The sequence below is a fragment of the Quercus lobata genome, chromosome 1 (genome assembly GCF_001633185.2).
Source record: "Quercus lobata isolate SW786 chromosome 1, ValleyOak3.0 Primary Assembly, whole genome shotgun sequence".
NCBI lineage: Eukaryota > Viridiplantae > Streptophyta > Magnoliopsida > Fagales > Fagaceae > Quercus > Quercus lobata.
The window spans coordinates 12,212,725-12,234,706 of NC_044904.1; the positions used below are offsets into that span (position 1 = coordinate 12,212,725).

At 34.4% G+C, this 21,982-nt stretch overlaps 2 protein-coding genes across 17 annotated transcripts; both read left to right on the forward strand.

Annotated features, from left to right (window-relative positions):
* The first annotated feature begins 466 nt into the window (after positions 1-466).
* Positions 467-12,307, forward strand: LOC115979226 (receptor-like protein 33). Of its 16 annotated transcripts, XR_004089022.1 has the most exons (12): positions 470-1,145; positions 1,261-1,552; positions 1,649-1,737; positions 3,209-4,106; positions 4,279-4,309; positions 4,405-4,520; positions 5,208-5,477; positions 7,131-7,200; positions 8,297-8,370; positions 8,946-9,015; positions 9,280-9,348; positions 11,271-12,307. XR_004089022.1 is itself a non-coding variant. In XM_031101310.1 (11 exons), exons 1-3 carry the CDS (start codon positions 559-561, stop codon positions 3,236-3,238), a joined length of 1,113 nt encoding a protein of 370 aa, XP_030957170.1. In that variant the 5' UTR covers positions 467-558; the 3' UTR covers positions 3,239-4,106; positions 4,279-4,309; positions 4,405-4,520; positions 5,208-5,477; positions 7,131-7,200; positions 8,297-8,370; positions 8,946-9,015; positions 9,280-9,348; positions 11,271-12,307. The 16 variants fall into 16 exon arrangements, 15 of the variants coding, with proteins under 15 accessions (XP_030957170.1, XP_030957136.1, XP_030957144.1 ...); XM_031101310.1 differs by having other exon boundaries at positions 467-1,552; XM_031101266.1 differs by lacking the exon at positions 3,209-4,106 and having other exon boundaries at positions 468-1,552.
* A 3,783-nt stretch (positions 12,308-16,090) lies between these two features.
* Positions 16,091-19,275, forward strand: LOC115979306 (probable calcium-binding protein CML48). The gene is made up of 5 exons (XM_031101324.1): positions 16,091-16,795; positions 17,673-17,719; positions 18,471-18,646; positions 18,754-18,772; positions 18,963-19,275. The coding sequence occupies exons 1-5, from the start codon at positions 16,375-16,377 to the stop codon at positions 19,071-19,073; spliced, it is 774 nt and encodes a 257-aa protein (XP_030957184.1). The 5' UTR covers positions 16,091-16,374; the 3' UTR covers positions 19,074-19,275.
* The last annotated feature ends 2,707 nt before the right edge of the window (positions 19,276-21,982 follow it).

Below are 21,982 nucleotides of genomic sequence, written 5' to 3' on the forward strand. Positions count from 1 at the left end.
AAGGAAGATCGGCACTGCTACCAGTTTTTTGGCAGAGCTATGGGCTCTTAGGGACGGCCTTCTCCTCTGTCTGCAGATTCAAGCCCATGCTGGTTGAACAATACAGCTACAATATATATTCCTTTTCTACCAAAAAAAAAAAAAAAAAAAAAAACACATGGTTGAACAATACAGCTACAATATATAATATATATATATTTTTTTTTTTTTTTTAATGAATGAGAGTAGACCACGTCAACACATGGTTGAACACTTTTTTTTTTTTTTTAAATGAATGAGAATATTTCAAGTTTTGAACAAGAGTAGACCACGCCAACATATGGTTGAACAATAAAGCTGCAATGTCAATGTAGTTTCGTAATTCAAGGACTTTGATCGACTAAAAAGAAAAAAAGAAAAAAAAAGACTGGAAAGAAAGATAGAAGCCTTTGATTGACTTAGCAGCATATATATAAATATGAATGTTAATATTCATTCCATCACACGCCTTACTGATAATAAGTGAACGATATCATCACAAATATTCGTGTCTTTCGTTTTTTGAAGATCAAAATCAAAATGGGCAAGTGTTTAAGTTGGAAGTATTTCAGTCTACTACTTTCCTTGCTCTTCTTCCATTCTCAATTCCCCGTTTCTTCTTCCTTGTCTTCAAACTCACAATGCTCTGCTCTACTCCATTTTAATCACTCTCTTTCTCTCGATAGTTATGCTTCTCTTCCTTTTTGTGAAAATTCTTATCCAAAGACAGGGTCTTGGAAGGAGGATAAGGACTGCTGCACTTGGGATGGTGTCGTCTGTGACAATTCCACTCGCCATGTCATTGCCCTTGACCTTACTTGCAGTTGGCTTTCTGGCTCCATTCATTCCAACAGTACCCTCTTCCTTCTTCGCCATCTCAGGACCTTGAATCTTGCTGGGAATTACTTCAATTCCTCCCTAATTTCACCTGAGTTTGGCAAGTTTCAGAGTTTGACTCATCTTAACTTATCGGATTCCTATTTTTCTGGTGAAATCCCATATGAAATCTCCCAGTTATCTTCGCTTGTTTCACTTGATCTTTCTTACAACTTTGATCCTTTTAGTAGATTGCAATTATTATCAATCAAAGCACCAGTTTGGAAAAGAGTCATTGGTAACCTAACTCAGTTAAGGGAACTTCTTCTTGATAGGACAGATATGTCCTCAATTACACCTAATTCTTCGATGATGAATCTATCCTCCTCTTTGACAACTCTTAGTCTCTATCGGTGTAACTTGCAGGGAAAATTCGAAATTAACATCTTCCACCTTCCATGTATACAAACCCTTGATCTTGGGTATAATCTAGAGCTTGAAGGTTCTCTTTCAAAGTGTAATTGGAGCAGTAGTTCCCTCAAGTTCTTATCTCTCGATTCGACAAGTTTTTCAGGAGAATTACCTGATTTTATCGGCAATCTAAAGTCCTTGGAGTATTTGGATCTCTCTACATGCAATTTTACAGGGGCAATTCCAACATCGATGGGGAACCTCACACAAATTATTAATTTGGATTTGTCATATAATAGTTTTAACGGTGAGATTCAAAAATTGTCACTTTTAAATTTTAAATTTTAGGTGTTTTTGGCTGACTCATCAAACTGACAAAATTTAATTATTATGGATTTAACAGGTTTGTTGCCGTTGTCAATATTTGACTTGCCAAATCTCTTCAGTTTACATCTTGACAACAATCAACTTGTTGGTCCCCTTCCTTATCACGTAAGTGGTTTGAAACTCCTAATTCATCTCTCTTTAAGTTCAAATTTCCTAAATGGGACACTCCCATCTTGGTTATTCAGTTTGACCTCTTTGAGGTTGTTAACTCTTGATCATAATCAATTTATTGGTGAGATTGGAGAATTCAAGTATAATAATTCCTTGGTGACATTTGATTTGAGCTATAATATGCTACATGGCTCTATTCCTAGCTCAATATCTAGACTTGTGAACCTTATTTCTCTAGATCTCTCATCAAATAACCTACATGGCTCTATTCCTAGCTCAATATCTAGACTTGTGAACCTTACTTCTCTATCTCTCTCATCAAATAACCTGAGTATTATGTTTGACTTAGAAATGTTCTCAAAGCTCAAAAATCTCATTGTTGTCAATTTTTCATATAACAATTTATTCGTCAGCATCAACAACAATCTAACATTTACCTTGCCCAATCTGAATGAATTGTACTTGTCTTCTTGCAACATTAGTGAATTCCCAATTTTCCTAAGAACAACTATAAATTTACGATACTTAAACCTTTCCAATAACAGAATTCATGGTCAAACTCCAAAATGGTTGGGAGCTGTGGGGAGGAATTCATTACAATTTCTGGATCTTTCTCACAACTTTTTGACAAGTATAGACAAGATTCCTTGGAAGAACCTAGATACTGTTGATCTTCGTAACAACTTGCTTCAAGGACCATTCCCCACGTTAAATGCTCTTAACCTCAATTATCTCTTTGCCTCCAATAACAATATAACTGGGGAAATTCCTTCTATAATTTGCAATGCAAGTTCCCTTGAAGTTCTAGATTTGTCTCATAACAACTTTAGTGGCACAATTCCAAAGTGTTTAGTACTCTCTAATGTACTCTCAGTGTTGGATTTGCGAATGAATAGCCTTAATGGTTCCATACCTGCAACATTTTCAGAGGGAAACAAATTGAGAAGTATTAACCTTAATGGCAATCAATTGGAAGGGCCATTGCCACGATCTTTGGAAACTTCAACAAACTTAGAAGTTCTAGATCTTGGAAACAATAAGATAAATGGCACCTTCCCCTATTGGTTGGGAAGTATTCTAGTACTGCAGGTTCTAGTCATTAGATCAAATAAATTTCGAGGTCGTATAGGCAATCCTAAGACCCAATTTCCTTTCCTAAATTTGCGAATCCTAGACATCTCTAACAATAAGTTTAATGGTCCTTTGCCAAGAAAATATTTCAAATATTTGAAAGCCATGATGAATGCGGATGAAGGAGAAGTTGCGTTGAAATATATAGGAGATAATTATTATTATGATTCTTTGAATGTGATGATGAAAGGGTCGTATATTGAGTTGGTAAGAATCCAAACTGTCTTTACAACCATTGATTTTTCAAACAATAGATTCATAGGGGATATTCCACAAATAATTGGAAGCCTTAATTCACTCAAGGGTCTCAACTTTTCTCACAATAACCTTACAGGTTGTATTCCATCGTCGTTTGGAAATTTGACTAATCTTGAATGGTTAGACCTCTCTTTCAACAAGCTCGGAGGGGAGATTCCCAAGCAATTGGTAGATATTCCGTGGCTTGCAGATTTAAAGCTATCACATAATCAGCTTGCAGGACAAATACCTTTAGGGAAGCAATTCAATACATTCGACAATGATTCATACACCAATAACTTGGGATTATGTGGATTTCCGTTGACAAGAGCATGCAACAACCATGAGACAAAGCAACCACCACCATCAACCTTGCAACAAGAAGACAACTTAGAGCCTAAAAATGGGTTTGGTTGGCGAGCTGTATCAATAGGTTATGGATGTGGAGTCATATTTGGAACATTAATGGGGTATCTTATGTTTAAAATTGGAAAACCAAAGTGGATTGTGAGGATGGTCAAACTAGAGCAACATATCTTGCTCAAAAGGTTGAAGAATAATGCCCGCAGAAGTGGTGGAAGAAAATAACAAGTCAAAACAATGTGGAAATCACTTTGATTTGATGAAAAGGCTAGGAGTCCAAGTAGAATGCATCTGTTGTAGGTTTTTTCATTTCCAGATCATGGAATTTTTTCAACCATGGAGGAAATTACGGACAAGTTGGAATCTGGCTCCAGGGCAAAAGAAAAAACATACTTCTAATTTGACTCAGACGGAAAAGCCTAGCAAAAAATGGGGCTTTCCTCCAACTCCTTCCATGTGTTAGAATTGAGATAAAGATGAAGCTTCCCTTTCCACTTGCCATCTTCATCATCCTTATTCACTCCCATCTTCCTCATTTTTCAAACAATGGAAATAGCACATAATGGTGATTTGGGAGAATATTACCCTTCTTTCATGGTTCCCAAAGACACAGGACACCATTCATTGCCAAGGTATGCCTCCTTTAGTTTCATCTTGGGATGGCTTTGTCACTTTCTTCTCTCTCTCTCTAAATGTAAAGGATCATTCATAGGGAAATCAAGCAGCTGAACTTTGTAATTATTGTTTATAAAATAAGTATTTGATTTGATTTGATTTTTTTTTTTTTTTTTGGTTTTAATGCAGCTGGTTGGTGTTGTCACTGTTGAAATAATTGGTAGGCCCAAGATTCCTTTCCGCCTTGCATTCTGGTTTTCAGTTGTTATAATACTTGTATCTTATTGATCTGATTTGTTTGCTTTGGGTGCATAGTTTCTACTTTGCTTAGCATCAAATGCCCAGTAATGTGCAAGGTTGATGCCTTTGATGTTTCGGAAAATATCAATAACCTTTGTGCTCTTGAATAGTTCAAGACCTCTGTGTAGATAGTAAGACCTCAATCTCTCTTTCTTATTTTTATTGTTGGGTTTGGTACTATATCCTTATATATTTAAATTTTGCTTTTGTTTTTCATGTCCATTTTTTTGATTCTTTGGTGAATGCAATTCTTATTATTTCATTGTTGTGGAATTTATGATGGTTTTTAATTACACACTTTCTATCTATGTTGAATGTGAGTATTGTCACTTTTTGACTAAAAACGAAAAAATTGAATTCAATTTGATTGAAGATTCAGGATGATATTGAGATTATATATAGAAATTGGGTGAGCTGTAAGTCAGCTTGTAGGTGTAGACTTGATATGGTTTATTCTCTTATTTGCATCTTCAAGTTTTGATATATGAATTTGGAGTGAAGGTGTGTATAGTATCTCACTGTATTTTTTTTGGTTGAATTGTTTCACTGTATTCAGTTATAAAGGAAACTTTCCTGGTTTCATGTCTTTTATTTTTCCCATTCCTTTTCCCTTTTAGGAATAGTTGGTATGCAAAAGGGTAGTTTTCTTCCATCTTTGATTTCAAGGTGTAGCCCCATTTTTCCTTGTAATTGATGTATAAAAAGATCTATGCCTTAAACCATGTTGTGAGTAGGAGGTAGTGAGATTAATCACATTTAGAAGAAGCTTCTATACTTTATTCTATCTAACTAAACCTTGCAATTTTCTTGCAAATCAGCTTGGGAGCAAATCAAGACCAAATATACTGAAATGAAGATCTAGAAATTAATCCAGCATTCATATAGTATTCCTAGCATTCCACTTGTTGCTGACTTGCTTTGAGAAATTGACTTTCTACTCGAGACAAGCTGTTAAAAGGGTTATCAAGGTGACGTGTTGTGTCTTCTACAAGACCTGTCTTGAGAGTGGTGATCACTTGTTCTTTGAGTATCATTTTCCAAAGAGGTTAAGGGAGCAAGTTAAGTCATGATGTCTAATAAAATCCAAGGTAAATGTTTTGAAAGTAGTTATGTGGATTAAAGAAAAGTTGAAGGAAAATGTTTTAAAAGCACTATAAGCAAATTTGCTAGGTCTGTAGTAGGTTATTATTTTTTACTAAAGGAAATCCTTGTGTATTCATCGGAAATGTCAAGTCTGAGGAGGCTTAAAGGCCTGATTTGAGTTTGTCAAGAGAGAAAAATTCTTTCTTAGTGAATAGTCTTCTTCTTTTTTTTTTTTTTCTTTTTTTTTGTGCGTGTGTGGGGGGTGTGGGGAGGTCCATTCCTTTGATTTGGAGATAGCCACAATTGAGGGTTTTACTTCAATGCTTTGTAAGTTTAGTTGCAGCTTCTATTTAGTTTAATGCTTGCGCTGTAAGTTTGACTCTTTTTAAGTTTAGTTGTAGCTTCGTGTTTTGTGTCTTTTGCTGGTGTTTGCTGATTGTATGGTTTGTCATTGATAAATTCATTCAATCATCCCTTTCTCTATTTGCTTAGTGAAATAAATTTTCCACTTGAGATAGGCTATTAAAATGATCTAGGTGACTTGTTATGTGTCCTCTGCAAGAGCTACCTTTCAGAGTAGGAATCATCAGTTAGGCTGTTGAAATGATCAAGGTGGCATGTTATGTGCCTCTGCAGGAGCTACCTTTGAAAGTTGGAATCATTAGTTGTTATTTTAGTATCCTTTATCAAAGAGTCTTATGAGAGAAAGTTTAGTCTAATAAAATTCCAGGTATATGGCTTGCGTAAGTGGTTCTGTGGGGTATGGATAGGTTGAAGGGTAAAAGTTTTAAAAGAACCATAAGTTGTGTTCAGCAGCAATGTCAAGTTTGAGGAGGCTGTCCTGCTTTTGATCATAAGAAACAATGCCCAAGTTGAGTTTGTGATGAGAGTGAAAAATTTGTTAGTGAATAGTTTTATGTTGTAATTCTTTGGAAGAAGGGGGAGGGGGGATTGCATTTCTCTATCTTATATGATAGCCATATTTGAGGGGTTTTAGTATGATTATTTTTAAGTATGGTTCCAATTGCTATTTACTTTGTTGTTTGTATAGTTTGTCTACTTTAAAAAATTCATTCATTAAAAGAAAAAAAAAATTACGTTTATCTATGATTCTCCTTGACCATTTTTCTTACTTATTTTCTACCTCACCAAACAAACTACAAAAATATCATGCACTCAAACCTGAATTCCCTTGTGGTCAAACCTTAATGTTCTCACTTAAGTAACACTTTTTTGGCCAAACTACACTTTCATTTTTCTTTTTAGGTTTTTTAAAGTGTTCATGAGTGTTTAAAACCTCTGAGGCAATACCATAGAGATGTTGATGTTGTTTTGGTGGATCTTCTGCTTTAGTGATGTTCTAGTGAATATCCATGAATGGGAGGATCAACACTAAAATTATGTACTTTGCTTGAAAATATTTTAAATTGAATATTCCTTTCCATTCAATAGTAACAAAATACATTTTTTTTTTGGGTGCCTAGTTTCAACTTCAACACTTAAGAGTAATATGTTGGATTGTAAAGCAAAAAGTAAGCTCCTCTGCTATAGCATGTACTAAAATTTTATTATTAGCATTCATTTATGATTAGGAATTCAATTCTCTTTGTAAAAACTTATTGTTTTAAATCTTTATTTTGGCTATCCATTTGACTAAGAATGCAGAGCTGCCAATGCAACAGATTAATGTCAAAGTCATCAAGATGCTACTCTGCTGTTGCTAATAGGGTAGGTAACACATTTTGGTAATGTTCAGAAAACCATCTTTGGAAGTGCTCCTAGATTTTGAATTGCTAAAAGTAAGTGCAAGTTTTGAATTCAAACATCAAGACAACAATTTGATTGATTAATCCAAAAAAGATATTTGGCCCTCTAGAATCATATTAATAGATTTTTAATATTCCATTGCTTTGGATAAGAGAAGAAATTATAGTAACTTACAAGCTTAACCTATTGAAAAAAAAGATATTTAGAACATAAGATCCGTGCTACATCTTGTACATGTTCTTTACCTTAGTTTTCTTTGTATTTATGATGTTCAATTATTTTGGATCTAATAGATCCATGCTATGTCTTACTAGGAAAAGAAACAGGCATAATAAGTTTCGTTATAAGACTACTCAAGCAGCTTGTTGCTGCAAATTTGGGAGTGCTTGCCAAAGGAAGATGATTTGTAGATGAAATAATTGGGATTACTAGAAGTTTGATCATAAGTCTACTCAAGTAGCAAAATCAATTAGTTTGAATGTTGCATGTTCTAAAAAGTTGAAAGTATTATTTAAGTTTATGTTTTGTATGTATTGGGAAACAATCTATCTATCTATCTATATACATAAAGCCAAAGCTTAGATAAATCCAATTAGATTCTAAATTGGCGGCCTAATTTTGCGTCACCTGTCTAATTCAATTTCTTAATTTTACTGCAACTATTTATTAGTCATTACAAGTATAGAAGAGTCATACTGTTTATAATGAGTACAAATGATTTTATTAACCAATAGAAATGAGTCTAGTACTGAAGACTAAGGGAGTATATCAATTAGATTTACTCATCTATTGCTGGGATTAGGTGGTTTAAATATATCATTAAGAAAAAAAATGGGATTGAGAGTGTTGTGTTCTATGGGCAATGACAGTGAGAGTCCACACAGAGAGAGAATTTTGAGGACTTCCAACAAAAGGTCTTCTTCTTCTATTTTCAAATTTGTATGTTCTTTTGTTGATGTTATCATTTTCTTCTTTCTTCTTATTTCAAATTCATTATCTGAATTCTATTTGATTTTTCTTTTCTTCTTTCTTTTTTTTTGCAACTCTTCCATGGCAGGTGCTGTTTTGGCTAGTGTGGCTTTGAAGAACAGAGGGAAGTGTACTGTCGACTGCCTTAGTGGAATTATATCGGTAAGATTTCCCTAATTTCACGCCATTGTGATTTTTTTGTTTCCAGTGATGCGCTTGAAGCACAGAGTTGCTTTATTCAGAAATTGATTCTAGTTTAATATTTCTTCTTATTATACTCTATGGATTTTTTTCCCTTTACCACACAAACACAAACAAAATTCCAATGTGTTTTTTTATTTCTGGAGTTGTCCCAAATTTTTTTAAATTTGGGTTGCCAACCATTGCGGACATATTTATATATGATTTAGACTCAAACCTTAAATCACTACCATTTGTTGTGAACTTGTGATCAGATTGTATTGAAATTATGCACCATAAATGTGTATTATCCCTACTTCTAAGAGCATTGGCTTGTTCCTTCTATGCCTACTTAGATAAAGTGGATGTGCTTTTGTAAGGTGCGACTAGGTGTCATCATCTGAGGCTTATTTGAGACTAATTGTGAGACTGTGGTATAACAAAATTTGAAAAATAATTATTTTGAAAGCTAACACAAATCTATCTTTCAAATTTACTGGTTGATGAGAAATTTCTTCAAAATTTAGTTGGCACTGATAAGCAAGTGTTCAATGCAGTTGTTGGTCGTGTTGGAGCTAGAATTTATCATGATATATGCTTCACTAAACTTGCTGCATTCATGTCAAGGTAAGCAAAATACTAAAATTTTGAACCGTTGTAGAGATAAAAAAACAAAAGAGACATGCCTAATATGTCTTCTATTAAAATGTCGTTGGTTTTTAGGCTTTATCTTGTGACTATACCAAGTATTTTCACCCTTTCATTTGCTTATACCACTTGGAAGACCTTTTTTTAGTTATTATTACATGACATGTGTTTTGTGAAACTTTTTTTAGGCATGTGATATGCTATATTTAGTCTTGATTTTTATTTATTCTCATCCTATTATAGATTTGGATCCCCTCTATAGGACTCACAATCGCATTGGATTCTTGCTTATCACGAGTGTAGACTATGTTGGTAAGGTTTTGCTTGCTTTGCTGAGCTAAGTTCTTTTTTTTGGAGTTCATGTATTTGTATTAGTGTGCGTGTGTATATATATATATATATATATATGTATGGATGTATGTATATCTTTTAACTTTATTAGTCACAATTATGCATTGTGTGCTATCTGAACATTTGAGTTAAATAATCAATATTAGTTTGGTTTGAGAAACCCAAGACCTTATCAGGGGTGGCCAAGAGCTTCCTTAGTCTCTGTACTATTAGGTGCACCAAGAGCTCTCATGACCATTTATTTCTCTTTTTCTAGGGAACACCATTTTCATTCTATGGACTGCAATTGTATTATGAGCTTTCATTATTGTTTTAACCATTTCCAGTTGTGGATTTTAAGATTAAGCTTCTCACAATTGGTGGGAAAAGATTGAAGCTTACAATTAGGGACACAGGAAACTGCTGGAATTATTTTGAATTATAGTTTCATTTTAATCTTTGATTAGTGATGCTTTTGGAAGTGATAGTTTATGGTAACATGTAATTTTTTCTCTTCCTTCAAGTTAGTCACTGCTTTTGATGCATAAATAAATTGTAGAGCTATTTGAAAGTTTACTTGAGAAAACAGAGTTTTTCCAACAATGGCGGAAGAACAAAAAAAAAAGATTGAGAGAGAGAGAGAGAGAGAGAGAGAGAGAGAGAGAGAGAGAGAGTGAAGAGAGCTGTGAGAGAATGAATGAAATGAATAGCGACTATTTTCATACTGATACATCTTTACGTGAATATATATATACACAATCTCAAAGATAGATTACTCTAACTGCCTAACCGTAGATCCGTAAAAATTGGGACGGTTACCCAAGTGAGTGACACGTCATCAGCTACAAACTCTAACCTCCAGACCGACCTTAATTAACATCACCAACAGCTGGACTTTTCTGCAACTGAACTCTGATATTTTACGAGTCAAAGATAAGGTTAGACAGTGTTGAAACACACCATCTTTGACCAATAACACAGCTACTTGTCCTGATCAAACCGACACCATTTCTTTAATGAGAAATGATATTAGGTGAACTTTCGGGTTTTAATTGAAACATTTAACCTTTGGATGTTGAAAAATCAAGAAGGTAAAAAGTTATGTTAATTTAAATTTTGTGAAACTGATCAATGGCAATTTGAACTATTAAATAGACAACTGTGTAGACTTCGGCTTGAAACATCCTCAAAAGAAACTCAAGGACAATGTATTAAACATGTCTGTAGGGGAAAAGTGCTGTCTGGTTGCATCTCCACTAAAAACTGTGAATTCCAAGATGCTATTCACGTATTAAAACAAATGGTTGACGTTGTATTTGCAGAACAAAGAGTTCCATAACACAGATTTTGGATTGCAGTGCACTAGAGAGTCCACATATGAATGAAGTTTTAATTAAAAAGTAATCTTGCATATATCATAGACCTATAGGTAAAGGCAAATTTTCAGGTTACTACTGCATCTTGCCCACATTAGCTTTCTTTGAAGTGTAATCTATTATGACCCAAACCAATTGAAGTTCATTTAGCAATAATTTTGTCTGGTTAGAAAATTACTACCTTAGTGTAATCTTTTTGTTATATGAATTGTTTTTTATATGTGCAGGTTTTTTGGGGGTCTGGGTGGGTTATGAGTGCTTATATTAATGGGTAGTAGTTGTCAATTTAGGGGCTGTAATTTGATAGTTTTATGTCATTAACATTTTGTTTAAGCTTTTGATGATAGTCGGTTATATTTCTACCATCAATTCTATTGGACAATAGAGTACTATAAAATTATCAACCTATATACTTCTCTTTGTTTGGCTACGATTGGTGACTTTGGGGTAACAACCATATGGTTTAATTATATACTATTTTGTTTTACCAAAAAAAGAATTTATTTAAGTTGCCTTTCTTTGTCACAGGGATTATACAAAGCTATTGATTGACTCTCATTGCTAGGCTACAGAATTTAAACTGAGGGTGATATACTGGAATAAACTGTTCAGCTGGGTTAGATGTGATTTGCCGGCCTTAAATTCCTTTTCAGACTTGGTTGAGCTGGTTGGGCAACGAAAGCAGAAATTTGACCTGTTTGCAGTAGTAGCCTGGTATGTTTGGCAGCGAAGAAATAAATTGAGAGCAAATGAATCAATTATCCCTCTTCAAGATGCTTTGATCTCAGCAGCTCAACTCCTGACAAATTTCCAAAAGAGAAGACTAGTCATTTCATCTTAAAGCCCGATGTCAGATTCTAAGTGGAAGCCTCCAGATAAGGATGAGTTTAGAACCAACTACAATGGAGCAGTTTTTCAGGAGACTAATGAAGCAAGTATTGGTGTGGTGATCTGAAACAATGAAGGTGAAGTTTTGGGGGCTTTGTCCGAGAAGATAGCCCTGCCTGGGTCAGTTGTAATGGTGGAAATGCTTGAGGCTAGGAGTGCGGTCCACTTTGCTCTTGAAATTGGAATTGCTCACTCAGTCTTTTTGAAGGGGACTCTGAGATTATTGACAAGGCTCTCTCTACTGACGTTAGTCCCCTTTCGTCCTTTGAACACATAGTTGAAGACACTGTCTATTGCTAGTTCACTTGTGAACTTTTCCTTCTCTCACACTAGAAGGCCGGGTAACTCTGTTGCTCATGCCTTAACTAGGAGAGCTAGGCTTTCTTGTCCTTTGTTAGTTTGGATGGAGTCTATTCCTCTGTTATGTCTCAAGATCACGTGGAACCAAATGGGAATCACGTGCAGTGAAGTGGTGAAATTGCAAAAAGTGGCTAGAGATAAGAATTATAAGAAGATAAGGATATTGCCTCAAGATTAGTTATTTGCAGCAGATTAGTATCGTTTGAATTATTGTTAATTGTTATTTGAATTATGATTTAGTTATCTCTTGTATTTGAATTCCAATCCATCTTGTATTTAAGAGTATTAAGTGAAATAAGAGGCAAGCAGAATTTTAATCCCAAATATCTCTCTCTCCCCCTATAATTTCTAGGAGGGTAGTCGTCTCGAATACGACTAAGTTATCCATCAAATTGCAGTTTACTGTATTCCTCCAAATTTTTCTAAATTCTTGTAGTTGTTTTTTTTTTTTTTTTTTTTTTTTTTTTTTTTTTCAAGTAATAATAAATAGTCTGCGATTGACTGGTTCTCAAAAAAAAAAAAAAAAAACCTAGAGATGATCATGGAGCCATAGAGCGTACTTAAATTTTTAGCCTAAACAAATAATAGTGGTGTGGTTAATTACTTTTGTGGGATATCAAAGTCCTTTTGATTAGGTAAATCTATATATATATATATATATATATATATATATATATTATTTTTTTGATACAAGATAGAATTTCTACTCTAGTCTAATCTAGTGTATATGTGTGTGAAACTCCCTCCTAAAGGCTTGAACCCCGACCCTTTCCCCCCACACCCCACAAGCACTTATACTTGTGAAGTGATCACCGCACCAAGAGTGCGCGGTGGTAGGTAAATATTATTGAATGTACCCAAATAAGAAATGTATTTAGTTAGAAATATAATTCTCACACTTTAAAAAAAAATTATATTATTCAAAAAAAGATAGAACTACAATTATTAGATGATTGAGTTAAGATGTATATGTCTTAATTAGCTTTCTAATTCATGTAGGAACCAAAACTTTTATCCGGAGATACAAGGAATATGAATTTGTGATATTGTTCCTATTATAGTGTTGTGAATTTGGGGTCGAAGTCATCATTATAATGGAGTACTATATCTTAGGGCACGTTTGGTACACTGTAATGATTATTATATGGGAATAAGAATAAGTATTACAAGGAATACATTAAGTTGAAATGTAATAAATATTACTATTCATTAGTTTGGTGACCATTTAGGAATAGAATCTTGAATATGCATTCACAATTTAGCAGAGTATAAAAAAAATGTGTAATTAAATTATTTTTAAGTCAAATTTCCTAAAATACACTTATTTTAGGGTGTTCAAAATAAAGCTAATAATTAACAACAAGGAAACTTTATTTTCTTTCCTTTTGAAGATGAGACAACTAATGGCTTTTTAGGAAATTTTTTTAAAAAGTTATTACATAAGGTTAAGGAATAGATATTCAGTACTTTTGATAAGGAATAATTATTCCTCATTTTGAAAAATAGCTATTCATAAGGAATAATTATTCATTGTAATAAAAACATAACCAAACAACCGAATAGTTATGTCATGAGAATATTTATTACATTATAATGTCTATTACAGTCTACCAAACGTGCCCTTGAAGAATTTTTTGTCTCTTTTCACTTTACACAAACAAGTTTACTTAGAAAAAAATAAAACAATATTTTATGCTAAGCAATGCCAGCCTTTGAAGTTGTAATAAATATTGTGTAACCTAATCATCTCTTTACCTGCAGACTTATAGCTATTGTTATTTATAGGTAGATTGAGTGCCTAATTATGCAACACAAGGATTATGTATGGTAACGATATACACTACTGTCAATTTCTTTAAAATTTTCTCTCCTCCCCCTTGTGTGTTTGTGTTAAAAATACTTAGTATTCTAAAAAAAAAAAAAATGTATGGTAACATGATAATTTTTATTTTTCTTGGGGGGTAATCTTCCTATTAAATGCATTACAAGGATTGGAGAATAATTGCATAATATATTTTTTATGATGCATTTAAATTCGTAGGTAACCTTTTTATTTATTTATCATGTATGCACTAAAATTTTTATTTATTTATTAAGTAGTTGTTAGTTACGAATGAAAAATACTTTTTGAAAAATGGTTTCATCTAGGTAAGACTACCTCATAATCACTTTTGTTGAATGTTTTTGTATGTAAGCACGGGTTACATACTACTTTATTCTAATGTAGAGTTGTGGATTAATTTATTTATATATTTGGTTTATTTGATTTGTGTTTTCCATCGTAACAAATATTGGAAAAACTGTACATAAAGAACAAATTAAAAGAGAGAGAATAAAATTTTGTTGTCCAATAATTTAGTTCAATGGGCCAATGACATAAGTCCAAATACGGTTGAGCGTATGCTTATCTCTATTTTCTAACTTCCCTAAATTCCCTTATCTAATTCAACTCGTTGAAGGTAGAGATGATCTCTCACTCTTCAAAAAAAAAAAAAAAAAAAGCTGTCTTTTCACCTAATTTTCTTTAACTAGTTGATGGTGGCTCATTGCTTTCAACTTGTTAACCTTTTGACTCCTCTCTGCTCGATATTAAAAAATTATTTAACTTTCTTTTGTGAAAATAAGAAGAAAAAAAAGAGAGTATATATATATAGTGACAAATCTTATTTTTAAATTTCTTTTTTAAAGATAGTTTTAACTTATGGCTTCCACTTTTGGTGATTACTCTTTATTATTAGATCAAGATATCAATTGGTTTTTTGTATAGGTTGGAATTGAATCCTAAGTATTTTATGTAACTATAATAAATTTTATCAGTTGAGTTAACTGAAACCCACATTTCTTTTTTAAAATGTAGATAGTGATGCAATTCAAATTGCTTTATAAATTAATGGGATATGACATGGAACAACAAGAGGCTTCCTCATCCTGCTAATGTAATGCATTACTTTAATGATATATAAAACAATGGTTACCATCCTTGTGGTAACCATCCAATGTTTATATGTGATTCTTTGACCAATAATTATTCCTCTAAAACAAGTCTGCAATACGTATGCGTGTCTTATTTAAATTTTCTTGCAAAGCTATGTGTTGTTTTAAAAGATTTATATTGCCATTTTTTTTTTCAAAACAAAACTAAATAAATGGCAAGACAATCCTTTATACATTTTTTTAAGGATAAGTTACTTTTTAAACTTTAGAATTTTTAATACGTTTCATTTAAATTTTAAAGTTTCTAAAGATGTTTCATTTAAATCTATTATCACATTTTTGTTTCCATGTTAACACCATTAAATATCACACCACTAATTGGTTTAAATGAAATTTATTTCAAAATTTGAGGTTGAAATGGAACTTACTTATAAAGCTTAAATGAAATTTTTTTAAAGACTTTGAAATTTAAATGACACATACTGATTTTTTTTAATAATAGTATCATAATATTGATCATGAAAAAAAGAAAAAAGAAAAGAAAAAGAGTAAACACAGTTTAAGTTAAAATAATAAGGGTAATGCTACAGCTATATAAGTCATCAAAATCAAGAATTTAAATTTTGTAATTTAAATGTAATTTCTTCAGACATTACTATTTTACTAGTACAGTATTATTTTTACTATCAAATTATTAAAATAAAAAAAGATAAATTGTAAAATTTGTGTGCACTACGCAACAACAACAAGACGTGGTCATTTTGTTTTGTAAATAAAACACTGCATTTACCCCAAAATAAATAAAATAAAATCTGAACACTGTATGCTAAGCCACAGCCACTTGAGAGTAATCTGGAATCAACACGCTGAAGCGGTGCCATACATCATGACTTCCACTCTTTTGCCTTCTGCCTTCTTCATAAAATGCTAGTGCCGCAACAACTCACCATTTTTGCCATAACTTTCTCAATTCGCCGACGTGGCAAGTCGTGATTAGCCCAACTCACCCACGCTATAAATCTTGACTACTTAAAAAAATAATAATAATAATGGGCCGTGTGGGTCGATAACTCAAAAGGACCAAAACTCACAACTCGACACGTAAAAAATTGTGGCAAAAGTAATGTCATTTGTTGCGGTGGTAGCATTGTCGGCTTTGAAGACAACTACGACTACTAATACAAAAAGTCAGGAAAACAAAAGATAAGAAGAACACGCTCATTAAATATAATCATTCTTTTCACAAAGGCCAAACTTCTCAGAAACCAAAATCTTGAATTCTATATTCTTTTTTAGATTTCGCCGCCCCAACTTCAAACGTTTACTATCTGTATTTATCTATTTTCATTGCTATATTATATAACTTTCTGACCTATATTTCACAGTTATATATATCCTTTTTCTGCAACAAATTATTCATTCTCACGTATATACTTAATTTCTCATATCAATGGCGTACTCAAACAGATACAACAACAACAACAATTCTCAGTCTTATGCTCCTTCTGCACCATCCTTTCCTGGAGAACAATCACCATATACTTCTGCATCAGCTGCTCCAAATTACTATGCCCACCACTCCCAATCCTATCCTCATGGGACTACCACTACTTCTTCCTCCAATTCTGCTTATGGCTCATATGGGCAACAGTACCCCCCATCATCATCATCATCATCATCATCAGAATTTCCCGCTGGGACACACCCAGATGTGATAAGAAGCTTTCAGACGGTGGATAGGGATAGGAGTGGTTTTATTGATGAGAATGAGTTGCAGCAAGCTCTTTCTTCTACTTACCACAGGTTTTCTCTTAGGACCATTCGGCTGCTCATCTTTCTCTTCAAGAATCCCAATGCCCCTCTAACAATTGGTCAGTTTCTCTTTCTTTTTCTTGGATTTGATTTAAAGATAAATATGGGGTTGGATTTTGAATTAATGCAATTCATATCTTCATTTTCTTTGGTATCGAGAACATCTACAATTCTTGTTCTTTTCTTTTGCTGGGTTTTAATTTTCTCAGCCGCCAAACGTGTTTGTTTGAACATAATTAATCGAGCACGTTTATTTTTCCTGTTTACAATTATGAATTATGTGGGTGTTAGTTGATTTTCAAAGGAGTTTGTGTGATTCAAATATACAACAATGGATAAAGTACTATAGTTTCAAATTAGATTCTTACTTTACTTTATCAAATTTAGCTTTCCACACTATTTGCTTTGACCAGTTTTTATCTGACTGGTTTTTATTTTTACATTACGGCTTATTTGATTATGTACATTTCTTTTTATCAAAATTATTTATTAAAGCTCTGTTTATTTTGATGAAAAATTTGATGTGAAGATAATTTTTTTTATGTTTGGTAGTATCAAAGAAAATAGGTAAAGAAAACTATCTATGGTCAATAGAAACTCCTATTAAAAGTATGAATTATTTTTTAGAAATTGTTTTCCACTAAAATTTTCAGAAAACAACTCAATCTTATGACAAGTTAAATAAAGAAAACTAAAAAGATTGTTATCCAACTTATTTTTAAGGTCATTACCAAACATAGAAAATTGATATAATTTTCTAGGAAATAATTTTTAGAAAATGAATTATTTTTCTAAAAATGTTAACATTGAAATAAACGGAGACTAAATATAATTATACTTTTAACTAACTTTTAACAAATAGGCAAAAGCTTTTAGCAAGAAATATTTTGGTCTTGTTGCAGATACTGATTTGGGTACATTAATTTGCTGTTACAGGGCCAAAAGAGTTTGCTGCACTATGGACTAGTCTTGGTCAATGGCAAGTGAGTAATCTTATCCCATTTCTTTCGTTTTACGTAACAACTTTGAAAGAAATCAATTACGGTATTTGTATTAGAAACCTACAAATTCCTTTTTGATTCATGAAAATAGTTGGTTAAATAAGGAAAAAACTTTACTTAATTCTAGCCTTTTCTTCTCTTTTTCCTAAGTTCTTTTTGACAATCTAAAATATTTAAGGCAGTGAAGCGAATCAATTTTCCTTGGCATTAATGGGATATATGGTGACAACAGTTGGCTAGATTCCCCATCCAGCTCATTTAATGCAATACTACAATGATATAGTACAAATTACTATAACAAGTCAATAGATTCTGTATAAATAGGTTGTATGTAGCACACAAAGCTCCTATTTTTGAAGAGATCATGGTAGGTAGTCTTATCCCTAATTTTGTTAGAAGAGGTTGATTACTAAACTTGAACCCACGACTTGTCATTTTTTTGTGGAAGGCACTTGCTATCGCACTAAGGCAATAGATTCTATGTACAACTTAAAATTTAAGCATGTATCTTATTGAAATTTCCTTGCTATGTAATTTACATGATTTTATCTTCATTTGCACCCACGTTAATGTCTCTGCTCTTACAACATGATCAGAGACACTCTCATTTTGACAAGCACTATAATGCTGATCACATAGAGAACATTTTGTCCAACCAATTACTTTTTCGTTTTTCCTAATATTGCTTGATGCATGTCAAATTGAACTTTTGGTATTGGACTCGCACTTGCAGGCCATTTTTCAGAGATATGATAAAGATAGGAGTGGTAAAATTGACTCATTTGAGCTGAGAGATGCTCTCTATGGTATTGGCTATGCAATCCCAGCTTCTATTCTCCAACTACTGGTTTCCAAGTATGATGATGGAAGTGGCAGGAGGGTTGAACTTAATTTTGACAGTTTTGTTGAGTAAGTCTTCTAACTAGGATACTTCACATTCATCATCAATTTTATTTTTTGTTGTTGAGATTGCTATGTGGTTATAATTCTGATGACATGTTTTACTGGACATGCAGATGTGGGTTGATTTTGAAGGTGAGACTGCAAATTCCTCTGAAAGTCTAAACTTCAAATTTCTCTTAATCCCTTAACTTCCTCTTGTTACTTACTTTCTCTGTCATATTAAATATATTGGACAAACATAATCTGAAATAGAAAACTGTCAACCTTGTTTGATGAGATTTCATGTACATCCATCTAATGGCTTATGTGACTGTGATTTCAGGGCTTGACAGACAAATTTAAAGAGAAGGATAGGCAGTGTACCGGTTCAGCAACGCTTTCTTATGACACATTCATGTCTATGGTCATTCCTTTTCTTGTATCTTATAATTAACTTGATGTGATGCTAGTCATTTTTGTGTTCTTGATTCATTTGATTGTTTGGAACCAATTCTCTTGAGGTGAGCAAGAGCTTGTAGAGTTAAAGTGAGTTTTGTTAAGCATTTTCTTTGTATACTTAGAATTTTTTATTAATGCAAAAAAGTAATCCTTCCTTTTGTATCTCATTACAACATTAGTGGGAAATCACACATGAATGTACCTTTTTACATCTTTTCTAGTATCTTATAATTGATGAACTCATGAAAGTATAGGAACAAAATTTGGTCAAATTAAACTCTGCTGCAAAGAGAAGAAGTTCCTTACTTTGCATCTGCACATGAATAGTAATCTGACTCCAATCAGTGGATTTCATTGGCAATTTTCAAAGAATACCATACTAGTTTTACACACACAATATGATAAGAACAGGTGCCGCGTAGTTTGAACTCCATAGCCGCAATATGTGGACTAGAGCTGTCATCTTTGACCATTTAGGGGCGGTGATAGGTCGGCGACCTAATCCTCAAAAAGGTCAAACATGTAGGCGTGGGTCCTATTTTTCTCCATACGCTCAAAAATGCACAAATTATGTGAAGCCTAAAGCACTGAACTTAGCCCAGCCCAGCTTAGATAAAAGGTTTGGTAACTCTATAGCGCAAAGTTAGTTTTGAAGAATATGAACAAAAGCCATAGGTTGAAAATTTATGTGATGACAAAAAATACATGTAAGGACACGATTCCTCTGCGGTCCAATAATGTCGTTGGGCTCGCACGCGAAAGATCCTTCACAATATGATTTGTAGAGAGTGGGCTTGAAAAGCTGGGCTTTGGTCACGGGGCGATGTTCCGGGCTCGATTTTAGAGGGATTCCAGTAAAAGAAAAGAATTGGGTTTGACCATTTAAGCCGTGAAGCGTGGCGTCCACTGTGATAGGGCTCCTCGGACTTGGTCCGAGGACCATTAAGGTCTTCCCAGGTTACCCGACGGCGGGTCCTTTTATGGTCTGCACATGTTATTAGGGTGTTTCCCCCTATGGAGTCTTTCTTTCCGGAGATCGGATCCCCTCCCAGATTCACTTGCTTCTCCTTTTATACTAGCCTGCATTCGCTGTTCTTCGTCCACGTGTAGGGTCAATCTTTACAAAACTGACAGTTGTCCCATCAGTCCAATTCCGGAATTGTTGGGGATGGTTGATAAAGCTGGAGAGTACGGCTCTGTCAGGGGCAGCGCATTGAATGGCAATGAGAGTAGCTGTTCCGGATATTCTTAGATTCTCTTTTAAGTTTGGCCCTATACCAGTTTTACCCTTCTTCTTCTGGTGGGGTTTTGGATCTGCCGAGGACTGAGTTGTCCTCGGCTACATCACAAAACTGTTAGGTGCTCTGTATTGTAGAGCTTGGGCCGTAGTTCTCCTCGGCTAGGGCCTTCGGACTTTCTAAGGGCGAATGGGCCTGGCCCATAAGTTATTGGGCCCCACAATAGCCCCTCAAAACCCTGCTATCCGACTTCTGGGTTGGAAAGGAGGGTTTTGGTAAACCCGGGCCTTTGGTATGGCTTATTTAGTTCAGCCCCGCATTAATGTGGGCGGTTTTCCACCTGTCCAGGAAGTTAGCCGGTTTTCAAGGAATTCCCTTTAATCTGCTCGTGATCTATTCCTGCCGCTTGGCTGTCCCAAACGCGCCCTTGATGACTCCCCTTTACGAGGCTTATTTATGTCCGGCGGCTCGTCTGATAAGGTGGGGAAGTGGAACGGACGCCTCTTTTTTCTTCAGATTCTTTTGGAAATTTGAATGCATTTAATACCCCCCGTTTTGCCCTTCCTATAAGAAGGCAAGCAGGAGGCCATCACTTTCGTGCAGACCCCTTTCCATCCTTCTGAGATCTGAAACCCATAGCCTCCTTTAGCGTTTGCTTAACCCGATTGTTATACACCATATCATTATACGTCTACCATAACGAATGATGAAGGAACCATGCCCTTCCTCAAAACACCATGTTCTGATAAAGCTTGAAATGGCTCTGTTAGGGCAAGGATGGCGCAGACTTAAGATTTGTCCCGCCTCTCTTTCAGCCAAAATCCGAAGCAGGGGCTCGTCACGTCAAACTTTCGGCGTGACTGAGTCGAGAACACCCAATGTCAGCACCACCTGGCTCCTCACGAGCATACCTAACACGGCACCAGTGTGTTAGGAGTCAAGGCTGAGGCAGAGGCTAAGTGCTTCTGCTTCTCCCTCTCTTTGTTCACTGATGCCCTCCTCCGCCTTCCTCTCCTAGTCTTCCCAGCACCAGCTCCGCCCTGGTGCTGTCCTTTTCCTTCTTTTGCTCCTCTCTTTGTCTTTTCATCTCTTCCCCTCTTCTTCTCCTCCTTCTCTTACTCATGTCCTCCATCTTCTTCATTCATCTCCTCCATCTTCTTCATTGATTTCTTCCTTACTATCTCCTTCTCCTTCACTTTTTTTTTTTTTTGAAGTGGGTTCTTCTCTTAATATGAGCAACAATGAGGCAGAGATTGGAGAGACTTTGAAGACGAGTTTAAAAGGCTCCTGACCGTTTACTTATCTGTACTGCGGATATTAGTACTGCCCCGGCAGCCCCTCTTTTGTATAGGCTTGTTGAGGCCCCTTTTTGTATATTGTAATAATTTTTCATATTAATAAAAGTTGTTTCTATTTCATTTTGCATATTTTGTCTTTATGTTTTATAAATTTGCAAGCGCTGCTCGGCACAATAATATAGCATCTATATCAATGTCAACTAAGACCAAAATACTTGATAATAAAAAGATGTCGCCATAACTTTAATAGAAGTGCTTGGCACAATAAGGCCGACCAGTAAAAAGTAATACTTACCCCTGCTAGCCGAGGAGAGAAACGAAGGCTTAATGCCGTGTGAGGAATAACCATTTGAAAACATACCACCTAC

Excerpts from the sequence above, each read along its gene's own strand:
- LOC115979226 (XM_031101229.1), top strand. The coding sequence starts at position 1,924 with ATGCTACATGGCTCTATTCCTAGCTCAATATCTAGACTTGTGAACCTT.
- LOC115979306 (XM_031101324.1), top strand. The coding sequence starts at position 16,375 with ATGGCGTACTCAAACAGATACAACAACAACAACAATTCTCAGTCTTAT. Across the intron at positions 16,796-17,672 it reads CAATGCCCCTCTAACAATTG|GGCCAAAAGAGTTTGCTGCA; the intron begins GTCAGTTTCTCT and ends TTGCTGTTACAG. Across the intron at positions 17,720-18,470 it reads CTAGTCTTGGTCAATGGCAA|GCCATTTTTCAGAGATATGA; the intron begins GTGAGTAATCTT and ends TCGCACTTGCAG.